We start from the raw sequence: 20,130 nt of genomic DNA on the forward strand, positions 1-20,130 counted from the left end.
ACTAGCCAAGTCAGCAACAGGCAGACAAACAAAAAATGGGTCAGGATCAGGCTGCGTTACACCAGGAAGTCAGTACAGATCATTTGTGGTCAAGAACTAGCCGAGTCAGCAACAGGCTGGCGAACAAAGACAAGGTCAGGCCAGGTTACACCAGGAAACCAGCAGAGATGAGCTGTGGTCAGGAAGTCGGGAAGGGGTAGGCCAAGTCAGCAAGGAGTAAGCAGGTTACAGAAATAGGTGTGGGTTCAGGTGGAAGGGTAACAACTGACGACCATCCAGAAACTCCGTGGCTCAGCTTTGTTTCTTAAAGCGGGAGTCCGCGTTTTTTTTTTTTTTTAAAGCCAGCAGCTACAAATACTGCAGCTGCTGACTTTTAAAATAGTGACACTTACCTGTCCAGCGCGCCCGCGATGTCGGCACCCGAAGCCAATCTCTAGATCGTCTCTCGGGTCCTGCCGCCGCCATCTTGGGTATGGGAATCAGGAAATGGAGCCTTTCGGCTTCATTTCCCGGTTCCCTACTGCACATGCGCGAGTCGCGCTGCGCAATAAGGACAGTCCCCGCTGCCTCTGGGATCTGTGTGTTTCCCAGCAGGCAGCGGGGCACTTGCGGAAAGGGGCGGGCACTTGCGGAAAGGGGCGGGCACTTGCGGAAAGGGGCGTAATCTACGCCCCTTTCCGCAGAGAGCTATCCCGGAAGTGGGTGCAGATACCTGTACTGTACAGGTACCTGCACCCCCCTCCCCCCTGAAAGGTGCCAATTGTGGCGCCGGAGGGGGGGAGGGTTCCGATGAGCGGAAGGTCCACTTTAGGGTGGATCTCCGCTTTAACTAGTTCAAGGTCACACCGGGAAGTCATCGGAGATGAGCCGTGGTCAGTAACTAGCCAAGTCACCCGCAGGCAAAAAAAGACAGGGTCAGGATCGGGCCGGGTCACACCAGCAAACTAGCAGAGATAAGCTGTGGTTGGGAACTAGCAGAGTAAGAGATTTCAGATTTCTGTCAAATCGTGCCCCGAAGTCAGACTGCATTGCCGGTTTGAAATCGTGTGAGTTCAGCTGAACTTCAAACCCACCCTCAATGTGAACCTGGGTTTAGTCCGTAGGGTTCAGTATTGAGTTGGCTCCGCCCTTTGCAGCTATAACAGATTCAACTCTTCTGGGAAGGCCGTCCACAAGGTTTAGGAGTGTGTCTATGGGAATGTTTGATCATTCTTCCAGAAGAGCATTTGTCAGGTCAGGCACTGATGTTGAACGAGAAGGCCTGGCTCACAATCTCTGCTCTAATTCATCCCAAAGGTGTTCTATCGGGATGAGGTCAGGAGTCTGTGCAGTTAAGTTCCTCCACCCCAAACTTGCTCATCCATGTCTTTATGGACCTTGCTTTGTGCACTGTTCCAAATCATTTAGTGGAGGGGGGGTTATGGCGTGGGGTTGTTTTTCAGGGGTTTGGCTTGGCCCCTTAGTTCCAGTGAAGGGAACTCTTAAGCCCCGTACACACGAGCGGACTTTTCAACATCCAAAGTCCGACGGACTGAGTCCGTCAGACTATCCGATCGTGTGTGGGCTGCAACGGACTTTTGACTCGCCAAAGTCCGAAGGACTTTAGAATATGGAACATGCTTAAAATTTTTCCGAAGGAACTCCGCCGGACCCGGTCCCTTCGAAAAATTTGCTCGTGTGTATGCTATTCCGACGGACTAAAACCGACGCTAGGGCAGCTATTGGCTACTGGCTATGAACTTCCTTATTCGAATCCAGTCGTACGTCATCACGTTCCAATCCGTCGGAGTTTAGTGTGATTGTGTGTGGCCAAGTCCGCTCAGCCGAAAAGTCCGTCAGAACTCCGTCGGAACTCCGGCAGAACTCCGACGGAACTCCTTCGGAAGTCTGTCGGACATAAGTCCTCTCGTGTGTACGGGGCTTTAAGGTGTCAGCATACCTTTTGGACAATTTCATGCTCCCAACTTTGTTGGATCAGTTTGGGGATGGCCTCTTCCTGTTCCAACATGACTGCTCACCAGTGCACAAAGCAAGGTCCATAAAGACATGGATGAGCGAGTTTGGGGTGGAGGAACTTAAATGACCTGCACAGAGTCCTGACCTCAACCCGATAGAACACCTTTGGGGTGAATTAGAGAGGAGACTGCAAGCCAGGCCTTTTCATCCAACATTAGTGTCTAACCTCACTTCTGGAAGAATGGTCAAACATTCCCAAGAAGGATTCCTGACGCATTGTGCCAATAACCCCTTCGGAAATCACATTCACGCATGTGTTGGATGAGATATCCTTGGTATTCCTAGACCTAGAACTGCGAGCTGACGAAAAAGGACAGATTTACTCCAAAACTCATTTCAAACCAAGTTCTGGGAATTCATACCTTCATGCCTATAGCCACCACCACCCAAGATGGATCCGAAACGTCCCTTTTGGTCAATTTTGCAGACTCAAGCGAACTTGCACTCTCAAACAAGATTATGAGACACAGAGCCTCATCCTTAAAAACAAATTTCGAGAAAAGGGATACAAGGAGAAGTACATCGATGAAGCCTACTCAAAGTATTTGCTATTGTACGACAAGACGGGCGAAGAAGTACAGACAACTACATCCCATAATTACAAACATCCTCAGATGAGTTTCTGTACTAGGTTCAACAATAGGGCCCCAGCAATACAGAGGATCCTTAAGAAAAACTGGAGGATACTTGAATCTGATCCTATCATGAAAACTAGCCTCCCCCCATGCCCGAATGTAGTCTTCAGGAGACCAAAAGATCTAAGGAGCATTATTGCCCCAAGTAGGGTGAAGAAGACCAAAACTAGAGGCCTAAACAGTATCTGGACTACAATATTTGATCAAAAGGGCAGCTACAAATGCGGGAGCACAAATTGTGCCAATTGTACGTATATGTGCCACAGGAAAAGAGACGTAATAGGCACTGATAACAAAGTCCACAAGGTTAAGCAGTTTATTAATTGTGGGACCACTTATGTCATCTATGGCATTCTGTGCCCCTGTGGCCTCCTCTATGTTGGCCGTACTTCACGCCAAATGCGAACAAGAATGAACGAACATAGAAGTAGCATTCAGACAGAAAAAGATAAGTATTCCTTACCAAGACATTTTAAAGAGACTCACGCCAGTAATGTGGATGGCATGAAGGTTTTCGGGATTGAAGCTATGCCAAACGATGTGGATAACGGTAAAAAACATCAGCTACTCTGCAATAGAGAGGCCTACTGGATATTCTGTCTAGGAACTATGGCCCCCAAAGGCCTTAATGAAGAAATTGAATTGCACAACCTGCTGTAAGATGGATAGCCCTCGCTAGCTGGGTGGGTGGGTAAGGCCCTATGTAGTTTAGGCAACTGTATAATTTAATACAATTTAATTTAATTTTAGTTTTAATTTCATTTTCAATTTATTCTATTTTATTTTATTTATTTAATTGTCTTTATTCTAATCAAATTCAATTTAATCCCTTTAACCTTATCTTGGCTACATGTGGCCCATTTGATCGGCTCTTGAGGGCAATATATTCCCGTTGAGGCAGCATCCATACTTAAATGATGGTAGACCCAGTTTTAGGTATAAGACCTGGTTACTCATTATGTATATGTATATATGTGTTTATATATGGCTTATCATGTATGTTCACTACATTACTATATACTATATATTTATATGTATATATATTTTTTAAATATATTCTTTTTTTATTTTTAGATATATATACATATACTTTTAATCCATTGTTTCTATCAACTATGCGATTAACTAGTTCTAATGCATTTCTCTCTTTTTTGTGTTTAATTAATTATTGATAGATTTTTTTTTTTTAATGCAAATTGAATTAATTTTTATGAATGAAGGGAAAAAAATTCCTTTTTTGCAACTCTTAATTTTAACATATATATATATTTTTTTTATTTATTTTTTGTATTTCTTAAAAATGCCTTGTCATTTGTTCCCACTCTATAACTGTAGTACATTCACTAGGGCGTATGGCTTCTCGCTGGAGAGTAGGTGTGGCATTTGGTAATTCCCTGTAACACCCCCCTCCCCTTTTTTTTTTTTTTTTTTTTTTTTTCCACTTTTACATATATATAATTTTTTTTTTTTTTTTTTTTTTACTATTTTTTATTTTTATTTTATTATTAATATTATTAGTAACCTCCTTGACTGTCCCAGCAAGGAGGTTAGCGCTCGCACGGGAGGTTGGATTGTGGGCGGGTTCCTCTGCGCCTGTGTTTCCGGGTCCTGGTTCCAGCTTGCGCTTCAGGGGTCTGGCTAGACGCCGAAGCGTGAGTGGACCAGGTCACGCCAATGGACGCCCGTGCTCGGACGTCCACTTTGTGCGCCTGAGCGGAAGTACTTACGCTGGGGCGCCCGGATGTTGCGGATGGAACGCATATCCGTCCGCACTTCCTGTCACATGGGGCCAAGTGCGCTCCAGTCGGCGTGAGCGGAAGTGCCCATGCTGGTGCGCCCGGAAGTTGCGGGTGGAACGCATATCCACCCGCACTTCCTGCTACAAGAAACCAGGTGTGCTCCAGCCAGCAGATAGCGTCCACGAGGACATCACCTTTGCACACATACAGGTTGTGTACAGCACTAAATGTATTTCAATAAAATAAAATAAAATGAAATTCGGTGTAGCACCTTCCCCCTCGAGTGTACCACTAAGATCATCAGTAATTTCTATGTGGCAGATATTAACACAAAAAATCTCTATCGTATGTGGCGGTTAGTATTATTCTATTGAACAGGAGTACATATGTATATGCACACACGTGTGCATGAGCACACGCGTGCGTTTCCGCATAAGATGCGACACTTGCAGTCGCCTCTCTCCCTCCCTTTTTTATTTTTTTTATTAGATGCGACACTTGCAGTCGCCTCTCTCCCTCCCTTTTTTATTTTTTTTATTTTTTATTATTTATTTAATTTTTTTTATTTTTATTTTTTTTTTTTTTTGGGGGGGGTGGAGCTTTCTGACCTGCCTGACCTGGGGTGGAGTTTTCTGACCTTTTCTACCTCATGGGCTTAGAGGCCTTTTTATATATATTTACTGGCAGCCTCCAGCGAGAGACCATAGCCCTCTTTGGCTCTGAAGAAAGGGGGTCACTCCCGAAACGCGTTAGCCATTTCCGTAGAGGTACTCATCAAATTCCTCGGACATCTGGTCTGGAGTCGCCAAACGTTTGGTGCGATGGATTTATTGTATTGATTTTGCCTGTGATCAATACTCGTTTGTGAGTAGCCATTTTGCTATTTGATTCAATTTTAAATAAAGCTGTTTTATGGTAATGCACTAGGTCAGTGCGCCTTCCCCTTCTTTGTATTCTCTCAAACATTCCCATAGACACTCCTAAAACCTTGTGGATGGCCTTCCCAGAAGAGTTGAAACTGTTCTAACTGCAAAGAGTGGGGCCAACTCAATATTGAACCCTACGGACTATGACTGGGATGCCATTAAAGTTAATGTGTATGTAAAGGCAGGCGTCCCAATACTTTTGAAAATATAGGATGGATTTTGGTTGACTGAGCCTTGTGGCAAAAGATAAAAGTCCAACTGAACAATTTTTTTAATATTTTTATTTTTCGATAATGTGTGTAAGAGTCAGAAATTATATAAAATTTTCTCTAGGAGGTATCCCCCCCACTTCCTGTACAGGTGTCACCGAGAATAGGAGGGTGAAGGTGTCACCAGGGATAGGAGGGCACAGGTGTCACCAGGAATATGAAAGTTCAGGTATCACCAGGAATAGGAATGCTGGTGCCACCAGGAATAGGAGAGTGTGGGTGCCACCAGGAATATGTGAGTGTAGGTGCCACCAGGAATAGGAGAGTGTGGGTACCACCAGGAATATGTGAGTGTAGGTGCCACCAGGAATAGGAGAGTGTGGGTACCACCAGAAATAGGAGGGTCTCGTGGTCACCAGGACTAGGAGAGTGCAGGTATTACCAGGAATAGGAGGGTGCAGGTATCACCAGGAATAGATGAGTACAGGTGTCATCAGGGATAGGAGGGTGCAGGCATCACCAGAAATAGGAATGCTGATGCCAACAGGAATAGGAGAGTGCGGGTGCCACCAAGAATAGGAGTGTGGGTCCCACCAGAAATAATAGGATGCAGGTGTTGTCAAGAATAGGAGAGTGTGGGTGCCACCAGGAATAGGAGAGCGTGGGTGCCACCAGGAATAGGAGAGCGTGGGTGCCACCAGGAATAGGAGAGCGTGGGTGCCACCAGGAATAGGAGAGCGTGGATGCCACCAGGAATAGGAGAGCGTGGATGCGACCAGGAATAGGAGAGCGTAGGTGCGACCAGGAAGAGGAGAGTGTGGGTACCACCAGGAATAGGAGAGTGTGGGTGCCACCAGGAATAGGAGAGCGTGGATGCCACCAGGAATAGGAGAGCGTAGGTGCGACCAGGAATAGGAAAGTGTGGGTACCACCAGGAAGAGGAGAGTGTGGGTACCACCAGGAATAGGAGAGTGTGGGTACCACCAGGAATAGGAGAGTGTGGATACCAGCAGGAATAGGAGAGTGTGGGTACCACCAGGAAGAGGAGAGTGTGGGTACCACCAGGAAGAGGAGAGTGTGGGTACCACCAGGAAGAGGAGAGTGTGGGTACCACCAGGAAGAGGAGAGTGTGGGTACCACCAGGAAGAGGAGAGTGTGGGTACCACCAGGAATAGGAGAGTGTGGGTACCACCAGGAATAGGAGAGTGTGGGTACCACCAGGAATAAGAGGGTCTCGTTGTCACCAGGACTAGGAGAGTGCAGATATTACCAGGAATAGGAGGGTGAAGGTATCGCCAGGAATAGGAGGGTGCAGGTATCGCCAGAAATTGTCACCAGGGCACAACAAGCAATACAAACCAGACAGGTCTTCTAAACTTTCCCCACTCTAGCAAATATATTTGCATTTGTTGCTCCCAATGCACTAACGTTACCTTTTGTTTTTTTATTGTTTTTTTTTTTTTTATTCTAGTGCCTAATCATTGGTGGGGGCCCCTGTGGACTTCGGCTTGCCATTGAGTTGGCCTGTTTAGGAGCCAAAGTGGTTGTGGTGGAAAAGAGAGACACCTTCTCCCGAAACAACGTCCTTCACCTCTGGCCCTACACCATCCACGACCTCCGATGTCTCGGGGCCAAGAAGTTTTATGGAAAGTTCTGCGCTGGAGCCATCGACCATATAAGTGAGTGTCATGGTAGAGGGTGGCTATGGCAGAGCTGGCTTGTGCCAATTAAGGTGGATCTAGTATCAATTTTATATTTTTTGTGTGTCAGATGTTTGTATACAGTCAGTGTAACATTTCCGGGGATACGCTAATGTCCAAAGCTTGTGAACACCTGACCTTCACGCAAATTCCAAAAAACGCTCTCCGAAATCTTGTGGAAAGCCTTCCTAGAGGAGTGGAGGATGTTGGTGCCACAAAGGAGGTCCAACTCCACATTATTGGCCATGATTTTGGAATGGTGATGACCAACAAGCTCATTGAAACTTGCTGATCATCCCATTCCAAAACCGTGGCCGTTAATATAATGTTGGGCCTCTTTTGTGGCTCTAACATCCTCCACACCTCTGGGAAGGCTTTCCACAAGATATTGTAGGGCGTCTGTGGAAATTTGTGTCCATTGGGAGGTCAGCGACTGGTGATGAATGAGAAGACCTGGCCTCACAATGGGGTTCCAGTTCATTCCAAAGAAGTTCGGTTGTACCATGCTGGCCAGGAACGGGTATGCTTTTTGGTGTCCGATGGAATTAATTAACCAGAACAATGCAGCATGCAATAAAATGCTCATGTGTAGGTGTAAATGGGCTCTGAACTGCATACTTTTTCCAGGTCAATGCGTTTTGGATATGTGGACATTTATTCTGCCTTTCATGCATTCCAGAGGCCACAAGCCTTAAAGAGACCCTGCCATGTAATAAAATGATTTCAGGAAAGCTCATTCCTGGAGAACAGGAGTCTCCAAACTTTCTAAACAAAGGACTAGTTTACTGTCATTTACATTTTAGGAGGGTCAGACTGTGGAGACTGTGGTCATTGAAAGTAGAAAATGCCCAGCATCAGGGGTAGTAGACAGTGAGGGTTATTTACTAAGACTGGAGAGTGCAAAATCTGGTCAGTAGGAGGAGGAATAGTGCCCCATAATTGGAGTCAGTGGAAGGAAAGGTGCCCCATTGTTTGTATCAGTAAGGGGAATAGTGCCATATCGTTGGAGTCAGTGGAAGGAATAGTTCCCCCCGTTGGTGTCAGTGGAAGGAATGGTGCCTCATTGTTGCTATCAGTGGAAGGAATAGTTCCCCAGTGTTGGAGTCAGCATGAGGAATGGTGCCCCATTGTTGGAGTCATTGGGAGGAATAGTGTCCCAGTGTTGCAGTCATTGGGAGGAATAGTGCTCCGTTGTTGGTGTCAGTGGAAGAAATGGTGCCTCATTGTTGGTGCCAGTGAAAGGAATAGTTCCCCATTATTGGAATCAGCGTGAGGAATGGTGCTCCATCGTTGGTGCCAGTGAAAGGAATAGTGCCCCATTGTTGCAGTCATTGGGAGGAATAGTGCTCCATTGTTGGTGTCAGTGGAAGAAATGGTGCCTCATTGTTGGTGCCGGTGAAAGGAATAGTTCCCCGTTGTTGGAATCAGCATGAGGAATGGTGCCCCATTGTTGGTGCCAGTGAAAGGAATGGTGCCCCATTGTTGGTGCCAGTGAAAGGAATAGTGCCCCATTGTTGGAGTCATTGGGAGGAATAGTGTCCCAGTGTTGCAGTCATTGGGAGGAATAGTGCCCCATTGTTGGTGTCAGTGGAAGATATGGTGCCTCATTGTTGGTGCCAGTGAAAGGAATAGTTCCCCATTGTTGGAATCAGCATGAGGAATGGTGCCCCATTGTTGGTGCCATTGAAAGGAATAGTGCCCCATTGTTGCAGTCATTGGGAGGAATAGTGCTCCATTGTTGGTGTCAGTGGAAGAAATGGTGCCTCATTGTATATACCGGTGAAAGGAATACTTCCCCGTTGTTGGAATCAGCGTGAGGAATAGTGCCCGATCTTTAGTGCCAGTAAAAGGAATAGTGCTCCATTGTTGGTGTCAGTGGGAGGAATAGTGCCCCATCGTTGGTGTCAGTGGAAGAAATAGTGCCCCATCTTTGGTGTCAGTGGAAGGAATAGTGCCCTATCTTCGGTGTCAGTGGAAAGAATAAGGACCATCAATGGGAGTAATTTCCCTTATATCAGTGGTAGGAACAGTGCCCCAAGGGCCGGCTAAAGGCAAGTAAAGGGTCACATTCGGCATGTGGGCAATAATTTGGAGAAAAAATACTTATATCCCTGCAGATCTTGACACTCAGTGCCCCAAGGTCTGCCAGTAAAACCAACACTCAATGTCCTGGTCCCCGTCCACCACAGCAGAACCCAGCTGGTTCCTCCCGCCAACCTCCAGGTTACCATTGTATCCTATATTGATGTGAGGTTGGAGGGAACTACCAGTGAGAGCTGAGGGGTGGACCCAGGAGATCCGCAACCCCCCCCCCCCCCCCCCCCCCCGGAAATATCAGTTTTCCAGGTGACATTGGTGGGACCAGCCCTCTGCAGAGGAGCAGCTTTAGGTGCTCCTCACCCCCATTGATGATCTATATTTCTCTATGTAGGAGGATTGTATTGTGACATCATACAGCCCGATGTTTCCTATTGGTCGATGTCTTTTTCAGGTATCTGGCAGCTGCAGCTCATGTTGTTTAAGATCGCTCTTCTGCACGGTGTCGAGATCCACGTGAATGTCGAATTTGTGAAACTTCTGGAGCCACCTGAGGACCAGGAGAACCAAAGTATGTTTTTGTTATAATTAATTAACATTTTGTATTGTATCCCGCCTCATTCCCTGGCTGGAGGACACCCAGCATCATCTAGCTCTTTCCTTCCCAGTCTGGCCCACCCCTTTTGGATTGCAAGGGTGTGGCAAAACCCATGCAGGGGAAAAAAAATCCACAAACCAGAATGTGCCAAAAAAAAAAAAAGCTACTTTGCTGCATTTGTCGTGTGTAGGTCAGACCATTGAAATCAAAGGGCTGCCCTATACGCGTCGCACGAAAGAACACCTGAAAGATAAACACGCATTTTACATACGATAGGTGTCCACTGATGTCATCTAAGGCGAAAGTTCTAAGGACAAGCCAATCTGCGGCCACGTCATCGCTAAACTTGGACGCGGCTCCCGGCACAGGTCGGTGCCTTTCCCCATCTCCTGGTAGCCCCTGGTGCGTGCCTGGATAAACGCGGCGACTAATCCTCCGCCTGCTCGCTTTTGGCGGGATAATTTTAGCCGGGACAGGGGAAGACGGTCTAAGGTTTCATCATGATCACAAAGTGATGACAAATTGGAATTTTGGAAGATTCTGAAACCCGAGAGAATGAAAAAATGAGACGGTGACAATAAATTATAGCCTGTTAAGTCAGCGGAGGGCCGGTGTCATGTGCTGCCGGCGGCTCTCCCCACCCGTACTGCGCAACGCGGCGATTAGTAAACTGTTCGCGGCTTGTTGTGTTGGGAATGAGTCTAGTAAATAATGAGATTCAGGGAGAGAGCTGACTGACACAGATCAGCCCCTGCTGCAGGTTGCAGACTGATCACTGAGGGAGAGGAGACTGAGGAAATGCTTCCTCCTGCCTGCAGCAGACTGATGACATCCTCTCAGCCTAGGCAAAGTCACTCATTTTAGCTTAGACTCTGTTCACACCGATGCAGGGGAACGTTTTTTTTTATATGAGCCCCGTTTAGGGCTTCTCATTCAATGGGCTTGCCCTACATGTGAAAATCAAACAGAAAAAAGCGCATGGACCTTTTTTTTATTTTTTATTATTGCACTGCACCAGAACACATGGGGGCTTTATTAACCATTTTTTTTTTTTGGCTCATGCACATTAGCAAGGTGAGTGCCGTTAGGAATTAATGACTTTGGTCAGTAATTTGGAGAAGTGGGAACACCTGTTTGCTACAAAAGTGAAATATTCCCGGACACGCCCACTGCATTCTCAGACACGCCCACTGCATTCCTGGACACGCCCACTACATTTCCAGACACGCCCCACTGCATTCTCAACACACCCCTCCCTGTTAGTAATTTGGAGAAGTGGGAACACCTGTTTGCTACAAAAGTGAAATATTCCTGGACACGCCCACTGCATTCCCAGACACGCCTACTGCATTTCCAGACACGCCCACTGCATTCCCAGACACGCCCACTGCATTTCCAGACACGCCCCACTGCATTCTCAACACACCCCTCCCTGTTAGTAATTTGGAGAAGTGGGAACACCTGTTTGCTACAAAAGTGAAATATTCCCGGACACGCCCACTGCATTCCCAGACACGCCCACTGCATTCCCGGACACGCCCACTGCATTCCCACCACGCCCCTCCCTGTTTCTCCCATACAGAAGCCCAGATGTGCAAGTGTCAACACCAAGATGTTTCTCGCAGATGACATTTATTATAATTTATTATTATTATTATTATTTTGCTATTATTATTATTGTTGTTAATGTTGTAATTATGATGATGATGATGATGGTATCTTATTATTTTGTTATTATTTTTGTTGTTTTTATTATTATTATTATGGTTTAGCACCTTGTGGACAGCCTCTTCAGTGGTTTGATATCATTTGATTTTTATTTAATTTTATTTAACATAGCTCAAATATTTTTATATATTTTTTTCGATTTTAAAGCATGACATGCTAGGTGTCTATATACTCTATATATCTTTTATAATTTACCAATATTGGAGTTATATATTGTGTTTTTTTTTTTTTTGCATTAACATTCATTAAAGTGCATTTTTCCCCCCAAAAAAATTGCATTTGAAAACCCGCTGCTCAAATACTGTGTGATATAAAAACATTACAACGATCGCCATTTTATTCTCTAGGGTCTCTGCTGAAAAAAAATAATAATAATAATGTTTGGGGGTTCTAAGTAATTTTCTTGCAAAAAAATACAGATTTTTACACAAAAAGTGCTGGTTATTATTATTATTATTATTATTATTATAGATGATTTGTATAGCACTGACAGTTTGCACCAAGCAGCAGCCAATCAGATTGCAGTTATGTCTGACCTGGATTGGGGGGTCTTACCCAGAACAGATTGATAAGACAACCGCCCCGTGTCTCGTTCTGGATTCACCCCTGACTGTAATGTCCCCCCCCCCCCCATAACATACATTACTCAATGACCTCTTCATTTTCCTTCCCCAGAAGTTGGTTGGAGGGCGGAGTACCTACCCCAGGATCACCCCTTATCGGACTATGAATTCGATACCATCATCGGGGCGGACGGACGCAGGAACACCTTGGAAGGTATTGTAATTATTAATGGTGCCAATCCCATGTTGGTCGCGACTTAAAATGAACCTCTACTTCACCACTTACCTAAATCTGAACCCCCGGCCTACCCTTCAGTCTTGTACAGTTGTACCGGCTCCCAGTGGCGGCCCGTCCATTAGGGGCATCCGAGCCATGGCCGCCACCCCCATGCTCTATCCAGTCCACGGCCGCCACCCCCTATTCATGCGCCCGGCCCCTTTCAGGACGCCGGGCACATGAATTACAGTGGCGGGGGTTTTTATTGAAGCACCTGATTGGAGCCAGAGGCACATAATAGGCTTCAAAATAGGGTGGGCTCAGCACTGATACTCCTCCCGGCCAATCGGGAAGCGGGTCTGATACCCGTCACCCGATTGGTTGAAAGGACAGGAGATCCTATTGGACGCCTAGGAGGAGGAGAAGACACAGGAGTCACTGCCCGATGTGCTCGCCAATGCCTGATCCCCACCACTTCCCGATGTGCCTGCCAATGCCCAATCCCCACCACTGCCCGATTTTGCTCGCCAATGCCCGATCCCCGCCACTGCCCAATGTGGCCCCCAATGCATGATCCTCACCACTCCCCGATGTGCCCACCAATGCACGATACCCACCACTGTCCGATGTGCCCACCAATGCCCAATCCCCACCACTGCACGATGTGCCCACCAATGTCCGATCCCCACCACTGCACGATGTGCCCACCAATGTCCGATCACCACCACTGCACGATGTGCCCACCAATGTCCGATCCCCACCACTGCACGATGTGCCCACCAATGTCCGATCCCCACCACTGCACGATGTGCCCACCAATGTCCAAACCCCACCACTGCACAATGTGCCCACCAATGCACGATACCCACACCTGTCCGATGTGCCCACCAATGCCCAATCCCCACCACTGCACGATGTGCCCACCAATGTCCGATCACCACCACTGCACGATGTGCCCACCAATGTCCGTTCCCCACCACTGCACGATGTGCCCACCAATGTCCAAACCCCACCACTGCACAATGTGCCCGCCAATGCACGATCCCCACCACTTCCCGATGTGCCCGCCAATGCCCGATCCCCACCACTGCACAATGTGCCCACCAATGTCCGATCCCCACCACTGCACGATGTGCCCACCAATGTCCGATCCCCAACACTGCACGATGTGCCCACCAATGCACGATGTGCCCACCAATGCCCGATCCCCACCACTGCATGATGTGCCCGCCAATGCCCGATCCTCACCACTGCACGATGTGCCCACCAATGTCCGATCCCAACCACTGCACGATGTGCCCACCAATGCACGATCCCCACCTCTGCCCGATGTGCCCACCAATGCCCGATCCCCACCACTGCATGATGTGCCCACCAATTCCTGATCCCCACCACTGCACGATGTGCCCGCCAATTTCTGGTTCCCGCCACTGCCCGATGCCCCGACCCCCACTGCTGCCCGATTGTGCCCGCCGATGCCCAATCCCTGCTGCTGCCCGATGTGCCCGCTGCCTAGATGGGGTAGGTGCCGGTGGACTGGCATACAGCGAAGGGGGGGAGTGGTTGTTTGCCACCCCGCCCCTTCAACAAAAAACAACAGCCGCCACTGCTAGCTCCTCTCCTGGACTGAAACGGCTTCCTCTGATTTCACTGCACACTGTGAGCTCCTCACAACATTAATCAGAAGCTGCAGCCAGTCAGATAGCGCCCCGCCTTATTTCCTGTCTGGAGGACATCCAGCATTATCTAGACCTTTCCTCCCCAGCCTGACTGTCCCGGCCCGCCCCTTCTATTCATTGGATTTCACTTCTTTCAGTCACGGAGGCTCAGCAACACACATGAGTATTGAAGTGTTACTAAACCCAGCAATATGGAAATAGTTCATCTGCCCCTCCCCCCCTCCACAGTGCCCACAACCCCTTTCATTTAAAAATAGCATTAGCATGTTGGTAAAGAAAAGTGAGGGAAGGCAAGGGAGGGAGGGGGCAGGGAAGGCAAAATATAAGCAGATTAGACTTAAAGCATAACTCCACCTTCGTGAGAAAAAAAAAATCTAATAAATAATAAATACATAGCCTACAATTTTATGTAACATGCAATATGGCCACCTGGAGACGTTCTGTACAGTGGTGGTGTAAGGAACACTACCCGCCCCCAGAAATGTCACTTCCTGCTTGTGTGATTGGCTATCTGATTTTCCCCTGAAGTCTGCACTAAGATACAGGTCCATTTTTGGGTATCCCCTGCAACAAAACTGTCATTTTTAGCTGAGATACTCACACCTAAAGGGATGCAGACCCTGCCACTTTTCTCATTGGAGCCCTGCAAGTGCAGCAGCTGGTTGATAACTATAAAATCACTCCCATTCATTCTACACATGGACACCGAGAAACAAACAGCTATTTCTTCAGAATAACAAACAAGATAATAAATTCCTCAAAGTGTTGAACTGACACGTTACTTATCACGAACGACTATATCTGACGCTGGATTCACAATCCCTGTCCTTTGTGATTTGCACTCATTCCTAGACGACGTTCTCAGATCCGTGACTCAGGATTAGTCGCCTTTTAAGTATCTGGAGACAAATCATCGCTATTAAGAGACAATCGGAAAATAATTAGTACTGTGCAGGGAGGAGCAGCGCAGGGCGGAGCAGACGCAGCCATTGGCTGGGTGGAGGCGCTCATCTCTATGGGAAGCCGTGACTCCACCCAACACGACAGGCATTGAATGCAAACAATGGAGGCCGCTGATCTGCTGAGCTAAAATTTGTAACAGTTCTAAAAATAAAAAAGTATTTATGTCTTTAGTTAGAAATCGGGGTGGGATCAATTATTTATGATGCCGGGACTAGAGAGGGTCCTGAATAAATTGTATTTAAAATGTCATTCAGCCTTTGGGGTAAAATCTTCATCCTTAGATTGGCTGAACAGGAGTTGTAATTGTGCGACTAAATCTGCCCTCAGTTAATCACTTCAGCCCCGGAAGATTTATCCCCCTTCATGACCAGGCCATTTTTCGCGATACGGCACTGCGTTATTTTAACTGACAAGTGCGTGGCCGTGCGACGCTGGGCCCAAAAAAAAATTATATAATTTTTTTTCCCCCAATCAGAGCTTTCTTTTTGTGGTATTTGAGCACCTCAGTGGTTTTTATTATTTGCGCTATAAGCAAAAATAAAAAAATACGACAAATGAAAAAAATAAAAATAAATATATATATATATTATTTATTTTTTGGTACTTTCTGCTATAAAACATTTAAAATTTTTTTAGAAAATCGACTTTCTTCATACATTTATGCCAATGTGTATTCTGCTTTACCCCCCCCCCCCCCCCCCCATTCATGACCAGGTCTTTTTTCGGGATACGGCACTGCGTTATTTTAACTTAAGTGCGTGGCCGTGCGACGCTGTGCCCCAAAACAAAATGTATATCATTTTTCCCCCCAAGCAGAGCTTTCTTTTGGTGGTATTTTTTCTTTTTTTTGCACTATAAACAAACAAAAAAAATAAAAAAAAGACGACTATTTAAAAAAAAAAAAAAAATTATAGATAAATAGATAGATATCTATATATATATATAGATATATATTTATATATATATATATATATATATATATAGATATATATATACATATATATATATATAGATATATATATATATAGATATATATATAGATAGATATATATATAGATATATATATCTATATCTATATATATATATATAGATATATATATATAGATATATATATATATATATATATATATATATATATATATATATATATATATATATATAGATATATATTTGTTACTTTCTGCTATAAAACATTTCCAATAAAAAAAAACTTTAAATTCAATTTCTTCATAAATTTGTGCCAATGTGTATTCTGTTTTTGATTAAAAAAAAATCCCAATAAGCGTATATTGAATGGTTTGCGCAAAAGTTATAGCGTCTGCAAACTATGGTGTATATATACTGGAATGTTTTTTTAATTACATTTTATTTTATTTTTTTATTCGGACGGCGATATTGCGGCGAACAGTCGGACACTAACTGACACTTTTGACACTTTGTGGGAACCCGTGACACTAATACAGTGATCAGTGCTTAAAAAATATGCACCGTCACTGTGCTAATGACACGAATGGCTGGGAAGGGGTTAAACATCCGGGGCGATCAAAAAGGTTAAATGTGTGCCTAGCCAGTGTTTTACTGTGCTATGTGTGCTGCTTTTACTGTATTTTTATTACTTGCTTTAAAAGGGACACAAAATCCATCCCTACCCCCCCTGGTCAGAACAGATAGGCAGTGCTCCGTTCTGTGTCTCTGCCCGACGATCGGCGGGTGCTGGCGGACATTCAGTGCCCGGCACCCGCAGATCAGCTTCTGCCCTGTAGCAGATATACTGCTACAGGGCCCTCCCTCCCTGTGCAGAATCACCTATATATATATATATATCTTAGCGCTGCACTATTTTGTTTTTAATGTTTATTTGAGGTTTTTGTTATATCTACCTTCAGTGTTTCAGCTGCTTAGCTTTATAGATTTTTTTTTTAAATATTTTGCGCTGACTGATTCTACTATTTGTTTATATATATATATATAATGTGTGTGTGTGATTCTGCCCTTCCGGCTAGAGAATACATGAGCACCACCCTCACAGCAGAAGCAGCCCTCCGATGGCGTGCGCGCACCCTCTAGCCGGAAGTGCAGAATCAAAGTATATATAGGTGATTCTGCACAGGGAGGGGGCGCCCTGTAGCAGTATATCAGCTATGGGGGCAGTCCCCCAGCAGTTAAAGAGTAACTCCACTTTTGTTAAAAAACAAACAAAAAAACCAACCCTCCCCTCTGGGTGATTGCATGGGATTTTAACAAACTTTGTTGTAGATTCCGACCTTTTCTTATTCTGAAGAAACAGCTGTTTGTCTGTCTGTGTCCATGTGCATGTGAATATGAGTGACTTTAGAATTATCAGTCAGCTGCTGCACCTGCAGGGCTCTAATGAGGCAAGTGGCAGGGTTTGCATCCCTTCAGACGTGATTTGGGAGTATCTCACCAAAATTTTTATTTTTTGCTGCAGTGGATGCCCAAAACTTGACTTGTATCTTAGTGCAGACTTCTGGGAAAATCAGTGAGCCAATCACACAAGCAGGAAATTATATTTCTGGGGGGAGGGGGGCCGCTCTGTATACTATCTGTGTACAGAACACCTCCAGGTGGCATTTTACCAAGAATTACAGGACTACACATTGAAAAGGAAATGTCATTTTCTAATAACATTCAATTACAATGTGACTTGTGTAGAAATTGTATATACTAGATTCTTTTTATTTTTTTTTATTTTCTATTTTCTCCCCACGAAAGTGGAGTTACCCTTTAAGTCTCCTTGCAATGTCCTCTCTATCAGTCCTCTGACTCTGCGGTGTGTCGGTGTTGTCCCCCCCCGAGGGTGAAGGTTGTTATTTACTAAGGTGTTTCCCGGGTGGTACAATACACGGGTGTATCCAACCACCTCTCTGGATGACGGCGGCGATCAAACATCAGCTGGCGGCATAAAGCTGAATTCAGCCCGAGGATCCTATAAAACGACGAACTTCCTACAAAGAGAAGCCGTACAATTCGTCACGTTTCAGATTTCCTTTTAATGGCATTTAACTGGCGTCTTTAGTGTTTTAAAGGCTTTCTTTAGCTTTATAGTGTATGTGATATTTCATAAAGATCGTGTATAATATATACACTATATTACCAAAAGTATTGGGACGCCTGCCTTTACACGCACATGAACTTTAATGGCATCCCAGTCTTCGTCCTTAGGGTTCAATATTGAGTTGGCCCGCTCTTTGCAGCTTCAACTCTTCTGGGAAGGCCGTCCACAAGGTTTAGGAGTGTGTCTATGGGAATGTTTGACCATTCTTCCAGAAGAGCATTTGTGAGGTCAGGCCAAGAAGGCCTGGCTCGCAGTCTCCGCTCTAATTCACCCCGAAGGTGTTCTATTGGGTTAAGGTCAGGACTCTGTGCAGGCCAGTCAAGTTCCTTCACCCCAAACTTGCTCATCCATGTCTTTATGGACCTTGCTTTGTGCACTGGTGCGCAGTCATGTTGGACCAGAAAGGGGTCATCCCCAAACTGTTCCCATAAAGTTGGGAGCATGAGATTGTCCAAGATGTCTTGCTATGCTGTGTTAAGTGTTTCCTTCACTGGGACTAAGGGGCCTAACCCAACCCCTGAAAAATAACCCCCCATCATAACCCCCCCCCCCCCCCCCTCCACCAAATGATTTGGACCAGTGCACAAAGCAAGGTCCATACAGACACGGATGAGCGAGTTTGGGGTGGAGGAACTTGACTGGCCTGCACAGAGTCTTGACCTCAATCTGACAAAACACCTTTGGGATGAATTAGAGCGAGCCAGGCCTTCTCGTCCAACATCAGTGCCTGATCTCACAAATGTGCTTCTGGAAGAACGGTCAAATATTCCCATAGACACACTCCTAAACCTTGTGGATGGCCTTCCCAGAAGCCCTTGTACACACGGTCGGACATTCCGATGGACAATGTCCGATCGGACCGTGTTGTCGGATAATCCGACAGTGTGTGGGCTCCATCGGACTGTTTCCGTCGGTGTATCTGACGGACCAAGTTTTCCAGCTGGGCTATAAAATTTTCCGACAACATGATACGATGGGACTACATTCAGGCTAGTAGCCAATAGCTTTGATGTGGGAATTTGATCTGAGCATGCGTGGCACTTTGTCCGATAGGAATTCTCTACACATGATCGGAGTATGTCAGATCGGAGCATTTTGTCGGAAAATATTTCCGGCAAGTTGGAAAATTTGGTCCGATGTAAACAGTCTGATGTAGACCACACACAGTCGGAATATCCGACAAAACGCTCACTTGGGTCACTGGAAACATAAGAGTGGACAAAGACCATTGGAGGCACACAAACTTACATTGGTCACTTGGGTCACTGGAGTCATTGGAGTGCACATGGGTCACGGGAGACACAGGAGTGCACAAAGGACATTGGGGTCACTGTAGACAAAGGAGCGCACAGAGGTCACTTGGGTCACTGGAAGCATATGAGTGCACAGAGGTCACTGGAGACACAGAAGCCTACATAGGTCACTGGGGTCACTGGAGGCACAGGAGTGCACAGAGGACACTGGGGCCATTAGAGTGCACAGGGGTCACATAGGTCACTGGAGACACAAATGCACACAGAGGTCACTTGGGTCACTGGAAACATATGAGTGCACAGAGGTCACTGGAGACACAGAAGCCTACATAGGTCACTGGGGTCACTGGAGGCACAGGAGTGCACAGAGGACACTGGGGCCATTAGAGTGCACAGGGGTCACATAGGTCACTGGAGACACAAATGCACACAGAGGTCACTTGGGTCACTGGAAACATAGGAGTGAACAAAGACCATTGGAGATACAGAAGCTTACATAGAACATTGGGGTCACTGCAGACACAGGAGCTCACAGAGGTCACTGGGGTCACTGGAGACACAGGAGCTTACATAGGACACTGGGGTCACTTGGACACAGGGGCGCACAAAGGACACTGGGGCCATTGGACTGCACAGGGGTCACTTAGGTCACTGGAGACACAGGAGTGCACAGATGACATTGGGGTCACTATAGACAAAGGAGCGAACAGAGGTCATTTGGGTCACTGGTAACATAGGCATGGACAAAGGCTATTGTAGACAAAGGAGCTTAAATAGGACACTGGGGGGTC

General features: G+C 46.1%; 1 protein-coding gene across 18 annotated transcripts in view; it reads left to right on the forward strand.

The window, feature by feature from the left end:
• MICAL2 (microtubule associated monooxygenase, calponin and LIM domain containing 2) overlaps window positions 1-20,130 on the forward strand; it is a 392,610-nt gene that overhangs the window by 118,297 nt on the left and 254,183 nt on the right. For all 18 annotated transcript variants that reach the window (XR_013262554.1, XR_013262555.1, XR_013262556.1 and 15 more), the window contains exons 3-5: window positions 6,997-7,204; window positions 9,717-9,833; window positions 12,264-12,365. Coding sequence is in view for 15 of the 18 variants with exons in the window: in XM_077453572.1 (XP_077309698.1) it covers window positions 6,997-7,204; window positions 9,717-9,833; window positions 12,264-12,365 (427 nt within the window). In the remaining 3 variants the exon portion in view is untranslated. The remainder of the gene's footprint in view (window positions 1-6,996; window positions 7,205-9,716; window positions 9,834-12,263; window positions 12,366-20,130) is intronic.

Source organism: Lithobates pipiens, unplaced genomic scaffold (assembly GCF_037356315.1).
Source record: "Lithobates pipiens isolate NorthernLeopardFrog02 unplaced genomic scaffold, aLitPip1_a1.2 Scaffold_24, whole genome shotgun sequence".
Taxonomy (NCBI): domain Eukaryota; kingdom Metazoa; phylum Chordata; class Amphibia; order Anura; family Ranidae; genus Lithobates; species Lithobates pipiens.